At 41.0% G+C, this 14,524-nt stretch overlaps 1 protein-coding gene and 1 long non-coding RNA gene across 3 annotated transcripts; one reads left to right on the top strand and one right to left on the bottom strand.

Moving 5' to 3' along the window:
- Positions 1 to 1,521: 1,521 nt before the first annotated feature.
- On the bottom strand, positions 1,522 to 5,265 carry LOC120893885 (probable serine/threonine-protein kinase DDB_G0282963). The gene is made up of 4 exons (XM_040296070.1): positions 4,978 to 5,265; positions 3,085 to 4,911; positions 2,802 to 3,017; positions 1,522 to 2,418 (listed from the first exon to the last, which is right to left on the bottom strand). The coding sequence occupies exons 2-4, from the start codon at positions 4,687 to 4,689 to the stop codon at positions 2,350 to 2,352; spliced, it is 1,890 nt and encodes a 629-aa protein (XP_040152004.1). The 5' UTR covers positions 4,690 to 4,911; positions 4,978 to 5,265; the 3' UTR covers positions 1,522 to 2,349.
- A 4,788-nt stretch (positions 5,266 to 10,053) lies between these two features.
- LOC120894382 lies at positions 10,054 to 11,005 on the top strand. Of its 2 annotated transcripts, none has more exons than XR_005738191.1 (3): positions 10,054 to 10,487; positions 10,554 to 10,651; positions 10,730 to 11,005. It is a non-coding gene; the product is annotated as an uncharacterized LOC120894382 (long non-coding RNA). The 2 variants fall into 2 exon arrangements; XR_005738190.1 differs by having other exon boundaries at positions 10,548 to 10,651.
- The last annotated feature ends 3,519 nt before the right edge of the window (positions 11,006 to 14,524 follow it).

Below are 14,524 nucleotides of genomic sequence, written 5' to 3'. Positions count from 1 at the left end.
AGTTGGCATTCGGTGGGGCAGGCAATTTAAACGGGAAACACGAAAGCAATACACGTATTCCGCGATATACCTATACTCTTCTTCTTCTTCTTCTACTTCTTTAAGACGTCTTACTCGATATATGCGATACATATTCTAAATTTGACTATTCTTTGAGCAAATTGTACTGATTTAACACATCAATTGTCAAATGCAACATAAATTCTATTTTGGCTGAATTTCAAACCCATTTTAAAACGGTGCATTTCCAAACGTTGATTACTCAGTGAATAAAACGAGTTCTGGGTCAAACGACACTTCATTTTAAAGCGTAAGTCTTCTTCTTTCCGTTTTTGTGCATAACATGTGTCAAAAAAATGTGTAAAATAATGTAGAAAACATGGGAAAACCTGCACCTCGATAGGGCTGTCAAAATTCAACTTAGGCGGGATGAAATTAACATAGGAAGTACGCACTAGGAGTCAAAGTAAATTTTCTGCTCGACAAAGTATGCAGCACACATTGCAAAATGACTTGTAAAACCCTGTATCATTGTTTTATCTCCCTACTCCTTTCCCAACGCGACGAATGAATTGAACTGGAAAACAAAAACAGCGTCGAGTCTCTCTTGCGCAAATCATGGAATGAGTTAAAGAAAAACTAGAAGAAGAAAGGTATAGCGTCGTACCGCGACGTTCATTCTAACAAAGCGATTTCTATGCTCATCAGCAAGGTATCCAACATGTGAACAGTTTCCAGTTAAATAAAACAGGAAGCAATGCAATTACCATGAAATTATTTGTTCTGTAATGTTTTACTTTTTAAATTTTCATTAATTATTACTGTGGCGACCATCTAGAGTCGGGAACCTCATATTTTCACTTATTTTCTGACTTTGCGGCATCCTGGACAGTTCTCTAGAACACTTAACGGATTTTATTTACCCATCAGAGGGATGTCCCACCAAAAAATCTGACAAACATCTTTTAAAATCTCGGAACACTATGCATAAATGTGATAAAAGGTATGAAATTTATACGGTCCACTGAAAGTCGGACAGTCTTCATTTCATAGCAAAATGACCACGTAGTATGCCAATATTGACCAATATGTTTCAGAACCATTTGATATCAGTTATTAAAGGTCCGTCGACCAGTTTGGATGATCATCTGTGTTTTAAATAACCTAGGCCATGCGCTAAACGGTACGGATTAAGCAATTTAAATATCAGAATAATTTTGAAGAGGGTATTATTGTTTTTCGTAATTTTAAAGAAATAAAATTATTTAAAATTATCAGAAATGAAATTATAGAGAAATTTTTTTGTCATTTTTGCTACATAATTAACACAGGTTAAATACGAGAAAAAAAATAAAAAAATATTTGAACACAACCATGTGGGGAACTCCTCAAAAACATCCGTTTTTGCGGGTGCTTGAATAAAAAAAATAATTATTCATGTTTGTAACATCAAGACAAATATTTACTATATTATAAGTATATATTCTTATAAGTATATTATAAGAATATAATCAATTGATAAGAACGAAAAAAAGATGATAGAGGGCCGCGTCAAAGCTATTGGTTGTATTTCGAAGGGCTTTGCGATAGTACGGAAGTCACTTTTTGTTCAAAGGTAAAGCCAAACTGTCAAAGAATTCTTGGTATTGTGTTTTTAAGTTAGAGTTTATTAGGAATGTATACATACACATAAAAAAATCTATCAATTTTGATGCAAAAAATGTCGCGCAGCCTGATAAAATCCAGAAGGAATATTCATGCTTGAAACCGTTTAATTAATTAGAGTATCTAGAAAGTTATAGAGATGCATAAGCGCTGATGGCAGGAAGTCTTAATCATTATCATGCTAAATATAGATATAATTTAGGTTTTAACATGTTCAAACATGCTCAGTAACCAAGCCAGGAACAAAAATGTTCAACCAATTCGAAGCAGTAATTATTCTATCTAAATAATGAACAAGGGCATTGAGGAAATTTGAACTTTAAAGGCAGGCAAGGCAGTAAATTTCCACTACTTCTTCATTTCTGATACTTCTAACAGTTTAAGTAACTCTAAAATTATGAAAAACAATAAATCTCTTCAAAACTATTATACTACAATTATTAGAGCCTTCCATAAACGTTATTTGGCTGGTACAGACCCTAAAGCGCTTGGCCTAGGTTATTTAAAACACAGATGACCACCCAAACTAGTCGATGGACCTTTAATAACTAATATCAAATGAGTTAAGAACCATATTGGTCAATTTTGACATCCTACATGGTGATGTTGCTATGAAATGAAGACTGTCCGACTTTCAGTGGAACGCATAAATTTCATACCTTTTACGCATAGTGTTCCGAGATTTTAAAATATATCGGTAGGATTTTTTGCAGGGACATAATTGAAGAGTAGCCTATAGAACTGTCCAGGGTGCTGCAAAGTCAGATAATAGGTGAAAATAAGAGGTGTCAGATTTTAGGTGTCCGCCACTGTACGTGTAAGTTTATTCGTTTTAACATTGATCAAAGCAAATCAATTTTAGAAAACCAACTGTTAGAATTGTTTATCTATGTTTATCTATATGCGTTAAATACTAATCGTTAACTGTTTTTACGATCGTTTCACAGAAATGGATAACAAATGAATTCGGGGCAACTACAACAAAAATTAAAAATTAGCGATTGTTCATTGCCATTACTGCAATACCTTATTGTTCGCCTGCAAGCGTAGTTAATGTTTCTTATTGTTGTGTAACGTGGTCCGTATTTTTTTAATGCATGACATATTTCATATTTCATAGTCATAACAATACTTACAGTTTTTTGTAGTAGCTTTACAAATGATCGGCGACAGAACTTGACCCTATCAAGCAGATCCGTCGATTTAGCAACTATATATACTGCAGATAAAATAACGCCGACCATCTTTTCCGAACCAGAGTAGGATTCAAACAGAAAAATCAACCATGGTTGAATGGGGGCTGCGGCACGATACAATTGGGAGAGCGATTCTATCATTAGGTAGACCTTGCCCTAAAGTCACGATTGAAACAATATATTAGCTTTTAGAAGTTAATATGTGCTTTTATATAGTACTTACCCTACTTTTGTAGTCTACCACTCGAGGCGGCATAAGCGTAACAATAATTTTGATTACAATGGTGATCAGCTTCAGTATTAAATCTGTTATACAAACAGCAAACAACAGTCCTTTAAGCGATTCAGGTTGCAGATTATCAGACATGAAAAGTATCACCAGACAGATACTCTTCCATTCAATCACAAATCCAAATATGAGTAATGCTAAAATGATAATTATCAGCTCACGCAGCAACACCATAACACGTCGTTGCTTTTGTTTCGATATTTCTTGTCGGACTACCCAATTTGCGTGGTAGAACGTCATCAATAACAACAGAAAGTGCATTATCCCATCTAAATGATCGTAGCATAATTTAGCCAACAAAATCAGAAGTAATGGCATATACCGTGCTAATGTTTCTATTAAGGCGCGAGTTTCTGGCAACTGATTAAGCGCTTCATGAACGGTGGCTTCCTCATTCTGGTGATTCGAACTGATGCTGTTACTACGAGTAGCACCACCAGCACCAATGGTAGGTGCATTTCCTGCCGTCGGTGTCAGTACAGCACCATTTGTGCCATCACTACCCATAGATGGAATACCCTCACCACCACCAATAGATATGGAAGACTGTGAAGCCATCGACACTGATGCTGCGGATAGTCCAGCAGCGGATTGCTGGTGATGCAAGGCCAAAGGTTGATGATTGTTAAAGTGGTGATGATGGTGACTGTAGTTAAAATTTGGCATTAGTGGTGAACGTCCACCAATCAAAGAGCCCGAAGGTGGAGCATTTTCATCGCCGGATTGAATCCATAAGAATGGTCTAATACTTGTATTAGCTGTGGAAGATGAGTTTGACATAGGGTACAGCTCATTGTGAGAAGAACGCGAAGAACCTCCACCAATCGTCCCGGTTCCGTCGTCGACATCAATTACAACATCACTAGTAGCGATATTAGAATTTCCATTTCCGATCGAACCAATAGAGTTACTCATCATCGGAGGTGTACTTGTTCCTGTACCGTGAGACCGCTCCGAATTGAGAAAGAGTCCTGTACGCTCACCGGAAAATAAACTACCCGGATGTCTTGCCTGCTGCAGAAGGGCCATAAAATCGTTCAGCATAACGTTACTAAAGTTGGAACCTCTTCGTGAAGTCGTTCCATGATTGTTAGACCGTCCACGTTCAACAGACATAAGCCTGCTAAACATACGTCCATTACTCAATGAGTTGCGAAAGCCACTTGGTCCTCCGCCACTACCCGAACCAGCTCCAATTGACATTGATGTACTATCTAATGATCCAACAGATGTCTGACGCTCGACCACGGGGGTGCGGATCTGTGACGCAGGTAACGGAGAACCAGTTGGTGGAACAGTACCGCCAGATGGTGGCTGCTGGGTGCAATTTCCAGTACTGGTTTCGTTAACAATACTTGAAATGTCGTTTGAAGTTATAGCAGGCGGGGACGATGATTCTACTGATGATAGTGAGTTGGATGCTACGACATTAGTATCTTCCGCTGACGGTACAGAATCATCCACAGGTCGGTTCGAGTTTTCCAGTTGATTATTGGTCTGATGTGTGGTGTTTACTTCTAGGATAGCCTTTTCGGACATTTTACACTATAACTGGGACGTGGGTTCACACACCACCTCCGCTTTAAGTTTTGTTCTTATCCTTCTGTTTTGCTGTTAGAACAAGCAGCTGTTTCCAAGTTTATCAACAATCGTCTCTCGAAAAAAAATCTTCATACAATGATGCGCTAACCCGGGATGTACTTTAGTTGCGGGCAATTATCTGTCGACCGTCACAGACTTAATCATTTTACTTCCTACATCCTAAAAATGATATAAGATTTGATCTAGTTAAAAATCGACATTACCAAGTCGGAAATTAATACGAACGGGTTGAAACACCATTTGACAATAGCGTATTAGATAGGATTTCACTACGATATCGATGATTCTAGTAACATTGATGACTCATCCTGCCGTGAACAATATGAGTGCTGGTTTTGGTTAACACAGTAATAATTTCAACTACCATCTTACGAACAGCAAAACAATCCTTAAAACAAGTTCCACATACGATATCAGAACCTAGCGATGTTATTTTTGTACTGAAAAGAAAGTTTTCGATTTTTGTACAGTTTTTCTTCTTCTGCTTGTGTTTCTGTTTTTATGTGTCACTTTCGAAATGTTTACATGCGTAGCTTCGATTCTCAAATTTCGTCACATACTGCCGATTTGATAATCGTAATGAGATACAGTTGTCCTTTTCCGTGTCCTCCCTTATGGCTATCATAACGGTATTCATTTTAATCTGTTTTGGGGTTCGCCAAGGTCAACTAGGCAAGTGAAGTACAATACATAAGTGTACAAATGAAATTCAAATTACAATATGTTCAAATTGGGCACTGTCTGTTGCAAAACAAAACATATACAGTATGTTCCTGAGTTACGCGGTTCTCGATTTAAGCGGCGCTTTGGCACCAATCGAACGAGACAAACAAACACGACTCTGTTCGATAGGTGCTCTGTCAGCTGTTCGTTGTCTTAAGCTACGGCTAGATGATAGCTACTTGTATGCGGCTACAATTGACAGCTTCCAATTTCTTTTGTTCTTAATGTCAAATGTAGTTACGGAATGTAGCTATCGTTTGGGAGCCCAGCTACGCTAGTTTGTTCTCGTGTCATATTGCGCTTGTCATTTATGGTTGATTTGTGTTTATACTTGTAGCGATTGATTGGTTTGGGCTTTGCTCCATATGTTTTATTGTTTTGTTAAGGACGACAATAAAATTTATCAAACTCAACTTCTACCAGCTATTGCTTCTGAAGTGGCCACTTTAATGATGCTTCTTATTGAAGAGGAGGAAGAAGAAAATCAACAGGAAATTGAAAGGCGCTGCTGGATGACCGATATCTTCCTGTAGCGGGAAAGTGTGTGGAGCCGGTTGTTTGGCTTCGTGCAATTTCTTTTTTGGTGCGTCTGTAGGAGTTCATCAGGTTTTTTCCATTTTTCCTGGGCGTCCTCTGGTTTTTCGTCTAGCGCTGCTCAAATTTCTCGCCAAGCCTGGTGGCGTATTTCGTGGTTTTTATACTGCCGCTCGGAATCCTTCCACAGACATCCCAAGCGCCACAGATTAAGCTTAAAGGACTGGAAAATTGAATATTCATAGAAAAAAAATGAAAGCTCCACAGCTTCATTGGTTTGATCAATAGATGGCGTATTACAACTCATCATTATATTGCTATCCTTTTCTCGCAATGAGTTTCAACAAGTTTCATCTTATCATGACCTATATAGCCTTCTAACTTTCTGAGCAAAAATCTATATGAATGGTCGTGTGGTCAGATACGTGGGTATCAACACCAACGACCATTACTCAAATCTCACTTGCTTCAGTGCTGTTGGTTTCCATTGGAGTTTAGTATTTAAACATTCGTATCGCCGTTCTAGTTCTAGCGATGCATAACTTCAAAGCGAAACCATACAACAGTACAGAGGAAATGAGAAAGCTCTCCTCCTAGCGATGAAGCTCAACTGGTTGGCTATCCCACAAACACATGGCGCCACCAGCTTTTTTGCTATTTTTAGAATGCATGAGTCGTTTGCCGTCTGCTAAACGAAGTCTTTCTATATTCCATTTAGGTAGAGTGCTTGAGTCGTTTAGAAGCCGTTAGGTGGTCGTTTAGTGGATTTGTGGCACTTGGGTTGTAGCCGCATACAAGTAGCTATCATCTAGCCTTAGCTTTATAGACCCGCCATGATGCGCTGCATCTTTTCATCTTAATAATGGAGTATTTTCATATTTTAAATAGATATCCATCTACAGAAGGAAGATTCAACAAATAATTTCCTAGTAATTCACATCAATAATAATATAAAAACCATTCAAATTTAATATTAAAAAATGTAAACAAACTTCCGTGCCCAAACACATACAGTGCATAGACAAGCATTAGTTACAGTAGAGCGTCGATTATCCGGGCAGCTCGGGACCGGACGGTTGCCGGTTAATCGATTTGCACGGATAATGGTCCAAGAAATGTCAAACGCATATAAAACATGTTAAATTCACTAGTTTTATTATTAATTCACCCATAATCAATCGATTAATCGTTAGTAGAATATTATTTTAATCAATAACTGTTGGTGTTACAACTGTTCATGAACAAAAATGAATTTCGAAAATACCCCTAGACACTAAAGAGCTGCACAAGAAACTGGTTACCCAATTGACTATCGCTGCAAACATTCGCCATACGTTCATACATGTTCATACGTAACAGCTGTCAGATTTATGCGCACGGTTAAGCCGCCTGCCGGTTAATCCGTCCCCGGATAATCGACGTTCTACTGTATTTTAGTCAAAAAACGTGAAATTCGACTAATGCGTATATTCGAGTTACGCGGATTCGTCGGGTACGCAGAAACCGCGTAACTCGGGAACAGATTGTACAAGGCAAGTTAGGGCTTGGTACTTGTTTCGACGCAGCGTATCGCAACGCATTGCGTGACGCACGCTGGTATCTGTTCGCTGCGTTCTGCATGGATATGTCAACACATTTTACTAAGAAAAACATCAACAAACAGCAATAATACCTCTTATTTATAGGTTCTCATGTGATTATAATGTTAAATTACAACTGTAAAATCATTTCCAGTTCTGCTCAAAACAGTGCAAAGCATGTTTTCGCTTTATTATTGCACATTGCATACTGACCCGCACACACCTATTTTGCAGCAATTACGAAATTACTTTCTCTACATTTATTTTGTTTTGTTAATAAAATTATTTAGTAGTCCAATTACACGTCCAATTGCGCTCGAAACAATTTAACGTGGAAAAATTTCGATTTTCACCCGATATGATTGAACCATTTTGACAGATGCATCACGACGTGCGTCGAAATAGAAATTTTTCTACTTTGACGCTGCGTCGTGCGTCGTTAACGCATGCGTCTGTCAAATCCCATACATTTTGGCAAAATCGCAACGCATTGCGTCGGAACAAGTACCGCTCTCTTACAGAACTTAACCGCACGACTCCACACAGCATAACACGGAGCGCAACATAACAACTGACAGCTGCTAAAAAAATCGAAATAAAATACTTACAGACTCTTTAAAATTACAACTTATGCTCCAAAAAATCATAAACTAAAAGTTGGGAGGCTACGGAAAATTTCAGGTCAATAAAAGCAATGAATCAAAAGTGATTTCAGTTTAAAGTTTAAAAAAATACCCGGGTATCCGGTTGCCAACTTACAGGGTTTTGAATCATATAATGGACTACTTGATCCACTCGGTGGAATGTTTCAAATGGTTAGGGGATGTATGCATCGTTGCTATGGAGGTTTGCAAGCATATAGGAGAATATGTCAAACGCTTAGGAGAAGTCTGCAAAACAGCTATGGAGTTTTGCATCCAGCTATGGAGCGCTCGGATGTAGCGCTGTAGAAATTAATCCTAGATTTTTTTAAAAAGGAAGGAAATAATGGCTAATCCGTAATAATATTTATTTGGACTAAACTTTCACTACGTCCTATCCGATTCAACATTCTATTCTACTATTTCTTTACATCATCAACACTTTCACACGTATTTAAACATGATGATTCTTGAGGGTATTGTCAAAGTTTTAAAAGAAATCGTTTGAGATATGCTTTACTATTTTCTGGAATTTCAGGCTGGTTCTTAGTTGGTTCTAAATTTAACACGGGTGATTAAAGAAGGGAGGTAATTTGATTACCAGGAGAACTATGATGAACGTTACTTGAATATGCGTGTTTAAATATGAGGAAAAATGTTGCCGCAAAGAAAAAATAGTAGAGTAGAGAATTTTACAAAGAATATTGTTTAAATAGCTAATTCAATTTAAAAATAAATTATTATGTTGCTTGACAATACCAAAAACATGTGTTTCATCACTTCAAACATTTAAATCATCACGCGGTGCTTTTTAAAAAATTCTAGGATTAATTTCGACAGCGCTCCACAGCTGGATGCAAAACTCCATAGCTGTTTTGCACACTTCTCCTAAGCGTTTGACATATTCCCCTATATGCTTGCAAACCTCCATAGCAACGTTGCATACATCCCCTAACCATTTGAAACATTCCACCGAGTGGATCAAGTAGTCCATTATATGATTCGAAACCCTGTAAAGGTTATTTGACACCTCTACAATTTGAAAAACTTTCTTATTTTAACATTTTCCACAGTCTCTTCATTTCCAGTACATTTTTGTCCCTCTAATTTGGAAACCTGTGAAATCTGTGTCCCTCTCAGTTGTGTATGGTGTTGCCATGGTTATTGAATGATGTATGCTCAAATTGGCAATCGTATGCACAATTTCCTATAGCACCAGTTAAGGCTGCATACTAAATGTCTCTTTCTTGTTTGTATGGACCTTTCATTCACTTTCAACCTCTGTAATTTGAAAACTCCTCTTATTCGACAGTCCCCTCGCCTCTCAAATAAGAGAGGGTTCACTGTATATGGAGGTGCACCGACACACACAAACAAACAATCGAAGTCGATAGTAGACAAGTATGTCGAAGACTGTATTGTTGATGAAACCAAGGTGTATGGATATTTGGAGGTGAAGTGCTTCAGAGCAAATTGACATTTCACGACTTGACATCAAGGTGTATGCAAATTAGGCGGTGAAGTGCTTCAGAGCAAATTGACATTTCACGACTTGACATAACAATACTGGAGTCACCGGTATTAAAATCGGGAAGGGATGGTGGGGGGTATAGAAAATTGTATGCGATTTTACATAACAATACTCAAAGATGGCGCCCGGAAAACGCGCTAATAATTCACCTTCTTAATAAACACACCTTGCTTGACATAACAATACTGGGTGCTCCGGTATTAAAATCAGGAAGGGCTGGAGGGGGGTATAGAAAATTTTATGCGATTTGACATAACAATACTCAATGATGGCGCCCGGCAAACGCGCTAATAATTCACCTCCCAAGTAGCAGAGCCGAAGTTGTTGAGAGGTTTTTCTGTGAGCCAAAGCGAGAGGCCCTGTCTTCTCTCTCTAGATTTTGGACGGCAAACCGCCGCCCGTGCAGAGGTGTGTGCGTGTGACGAAAAATTATGGATGAAATACGGGGGAAGCGGGGTCTGAAGTTTTTCGTTCGTCACACACACATGCATTTACCAGCGGATATCGCTGGACCGAGTCTACCCATCTCTCTCGATCCACCATGATTTTTCTGCTATCGCGCTCATCCGGGTGTTAGGCATCCTCAGTCTGTCCAGAACTTTCCCTGTGGAAGGATGTACTGAAGTGAGGTGCGATTTCTTGTGCGACGTACTTTGCTCATTTACGTTTTGTGCCGTGTTCCTTCTTCCTCAGTTATGGAATGATTTATCCTAGCAAATTGTTGAGGTAAGTTTCTTGCTGTGTGCTTGTGCAGGTACATTCAACTAACCCTTGGTGTCTAAAAAGTCACAGGTGTGTGCGCTATTTATCAACGACTACCTGCTTGCCTCGTCAACAATCTTCAAAGTGAGCGACGGAAAGAAAACGTTTTCCAGTTTTAAAATATTAAGGTAAGTTTTGATCTAATCCTATGCGCTAAACTCTCCATAGTAACACATACTACATACATTCATTATTGCTTCATTCAGCCCCCGGTGAGGACGTCATTACTTAACAGAAGCCGGTTCAACACGCGCAGCTCCTGTTCATGACGTCATCACGAAACTGAAGCCAGCTGAACACGCGCAGCACGGATGGTACCCCGAGCGCGGTAGGAGGAAGGAAGAACGAGAGGAGGAAGAACGGTAAATTTGGAAGGGGGTAAGCGTTCTGCCGTCTACACAGCGGGAGTATCCCAAAACACATGTGGGAAGGGAGAGGGATATTATTCAATAAACAGCATGCGAATGTGTGCATAAAGCAATTGTGAACAGCCTCATCATTTCTATAAGCAATCCGAAAAAGGGGGTGGAGCAAATACATTGGTATGCGTGAGCGGCTGAAGAAACCAGAACGTTTAGATTTGTGCGTGACGGATGGTTCGGGCGCCTGTGGCGAAGCTCTCGACAAGCCTGCAAACGAGAGCTTTGTGGAGAGCTTTGTAGGGAGCTCAGATTACACAGGCCGCCGTCGGTTTTTGCGTCCTTGGGCTTCTAAATAAACACACCTTGGATGAAACCAATACTAGAAACTGCACCCAGAAGCCACCATCAGGCTGTACTGTCGAGTTGAACATCAGAGTGGCCAGATTATTTTTGCGGTTTTCGGTAGGCGCATCAAAATTTTATCGGTAGTTTTCGGTAGGAGTTTAAGATTATTTCGGTAGTTTTCGGTAGGCTTTGAAGTGTTGAGCGGGGGGGGGGGGGGTTGTCGTAGATGGAAGCTAATCTGTCCCATGAGGAACAGCACGAAAAAATCACATCTTTCATTTATTTAAAGGAGATAGTTTGGATTTGGTTCATAGCGTCCGCGCAAAGCGATGGAAGAAATCAAGGCGTTCAGAGAATTTTATCATGCCTCCCGCTGCGCAAATTTGAGCAGTTTTCTGCGTAGTTTTTTGCGTCGTTTTGTGTCAAAAAATACGCAAAAAAATACGCTAGACTTCAGCCAAAACTACGATAGCCAGCGTATTTATTGCAGTTTTTAGGTGCGGAACGAGCGCCATCTGTTGAAGGAATGGATGAACTATTTCAGACGGTGGAGCAAAAAAACGGCCGAAAAATTCAAAAATATTGGCGCCCATTCCTTCCTCCTCCTCTTCCTCTAACTCCCTTCCCCTCCCTGCCTTGCCTTATACTTGCGCTTCAGCCCGTGCCTTTCGCTGTCAGCTGATTGTGTGTATGTGTTGGTGTATATGTACATTGCGGTTGTGTATTGTAATTGGTGGGTATTAGCATTTATTTATTCGTGTGTGACCTTGACGATGCGGGAGAAGCTGGTTCATTTTGGGATTTAAAGTGTTATCGGTGTATTGATGGTTTATTTTATTTCGTGCCGCTGCTTCCCTCCTTCCCTCCTTCCCTCCTTCCCTCCTTCCCTCCTTCCCTCCTTCCCTCCTTCCCTCCTTCCCTCCTTCCCTCCTTCCCTCCTTCCCTCCTTCCCTCCTTCCCTCCTTCCCTCCTTCCCTCTTTCCCTCGTCAGGGGGTACTGGCACACAGCTGTTGGAAGATTTAACAGTATACTTAAATTGCCAGCGGGGAGGGAGTTCTTCCCTCCTTCCCTCCTTCCCTCCTTCCCTCCTTCCCTCCTTCCCTCCTTCCCTCCTTCCCTCCTTCCCTCCTTCCTTCCTTCCCTCCTTCCCTCCTTCCCTCATTCCCTCCTTCCCTCCTTCCCTCTTTCCCTCCTTCCCTCCTTCCCTCCTTCCCTCCTTCCCTCCTTCCCTCCTTCCCTCCTTCCCTCCTTCCCTACTTCCCTCCTTCCCTCCCTTCCTTCCCTTCCACCACCATATTCGTACCTTTCCTTTCCCGCTGCGCATGACCGGGAGCAGGGGGTACTGGCACACAGCTGTTGGAAGATTTAACAGTATACTTAAATTGCCAGCGGGGAGGGAGGGGGATGGTCATGGGATCCCTACGATCATCTTTCCGGGGGCCTTTGTCGCTAATACTTGTAGACATACGGCCTACCGTTAGATACATAGTCCGGACATAGTCCGCCTACCGTTAGATCCGCCGCTGGTTTATGACGGTTTTTTTTAATATGGAGGTGCATTCTTGCCCCTAGCTGCAGCGTATGCATCGGGAGGGAGACAGTATGTTTAATATGTTTAATATGTTTATTGATTAATCCATCGGGAAGATCCTTGAAGATCCTACATGAATCTACTTAAATTAGTGCTTATAGACTATGTAAGGTACATAAATCGATAGGGGAGAACAGGTGCACAAGAATAGAAAATGTATTTTGAAAATAAAATTATTACGTAAGTTGTGTCCTGAGTCTATCTCTAAAAACATTCTGTAGTATGTTGAAATTCAATAAATCAAAGTTACTAATGAAAGTTTGACACATAGCTGACATAGGATCAGACTGGCCAAAACGAGTTCTATAACGAGGGACGGATATGAATTAACGTGTACGTAGATTCTTAGATGGGGCGTTAAATTATATCGTAGCTAATAGAGTAGGAGCATCAATATGGTGGTTAAGTAGTCCTGATATAAAAAGGCATTTAGCTATCTCACGGCGCTTTTTCAACGACTGAATCCCTAAAAGCAGACACCGGGAATGGTATGACGGTAACACATCGCCCTGTCGCCATGGTAAGAGTCTTACAGCATATCTAGTCGCTTTTCTTTGGATGGCCTTGATTCGATTACTCCATTGTTCGGTACAGGGGTCGCTAACAATACTGCCATATTCTAACACTGATCGAACGTAGGCACAGTAGATGGTTTTTATGGTCATAGGATTACGGAAACCTTGCGTTGATCGAATAATCCAACCCAGTAGTTGGTATGGCAGTATGCAAGTTGCACGCTGGATAGGAGCGGGCCCGCGGCACCGCCATCATTCCGCACATTTGCATGGCCGTCGTGGGTTCTAAACGCGCATGAACCGTCCGCCGTAGCAAGGGCTGACTATCCGGCTACGTCGTATTCAAGTCCTGAAAGGCCTGCATGATCGCGTAGGCCGTAATGACAACAATAATAATAATAATAAAAAAATATTAATAATAATAAGAATCAGAAGAAGAACTTAGCATAACAGTCCACACCCGGGGAAGAGTTTGTCTTCATTTTGTTGCTGCCGAGTCTACCGCTGGGGCGCGACTAATCAACGGAATACAATCGACCAAAACATGAACCTACCGATCCGAACCCATTCCAAGGCATTGCTGGTCAATCAGCGTCATGATAACGACTCCAAGCCAATAAGCTTCCAGATTCTGGACGGACAGGTGCAGCACCATACGCGCACCGTAATAAACAAATCCAGAATCCTCCTTTGTATGAATTCAATTCATAATGTTGTTTCCACTTGCATCCGCTAGCTGAATTGGAAAGAAACGTGCTACATATCACACGCACGTTTGCTTCGATCGTGTGTCTTTTTAATACCCTCAACAGCAGAGCCGGTCGCAAAGATTGTGGTGCCAATTAAATGGTTGTATTGTCTCCTAGGTAGCGGTAATCGACCGGGCGGCGTACAGTGCGTTTTCTGAGAATGCATGGAGTGTGTAGACGCAGCCGGTGACAATGCACGCATCAGAATCAAACAGTTTTGGGGTTCCCGCACGCACACACACACACGCGCGCACGCACGCATGTACTAGTGATGGGTAACCGGAATCGCACACACGGCTCGGAATCGCTTCCGAGCATTGCTACTCCGGCTCCGATTCCGAAAAATTCAAATCGTCGATTCCGCCCGGAGCCGTCGGAGCCGTCCGGAGCCGTCGGAGCCGTCCGGAGCCGTCGGAGCCGTCCGGAGCCGTCGGAGCC

This window comes from Anopheles arabiensis, chromosome 2, assembly GCF_016920715.1.
Source record: "Anopheles arabiensis isolate DONGOLA chromosome 2, AaraD3, whole genome shotgun sequence".
Classification (NCBI taxonomy): domain Eukaryota; kingdom Metazoa; phylum Arthropoda; class Insecta; order Diptera; family Culicidae; genus Anopheles; species Anopheles arabiensis.
Note: the sequence above shows the minus strand (reverse complement) of the source record. Positions and strands in the feature narration are given on the sequence as shown.

Excerpts from the sequence above, each read along its gene's own strand:
- LOC120893885 (XM_040296070.1), bottom strand. The coding sequence starts at position 4,689 with ATGTCCGAAAAGGCTATCCTAGAAGTAAACACCACACATCAGACCAAT. Across the intron at positions 3,018-3,084 it reads TGGTAGACTACAAAAGTAGG|GGCAAGGTCTACCTAATGAT; the intron begins GTAAGTACTATA and ends TCGTGACTTTAG. Across the intron at positions 2,419-2,801 it reads TAAAGCTACTACAAAAAACT|CACCCTGGACAGTTCTATAG; the intron begins GTAAGTATTGTT and ends CTGACTTTGCAG.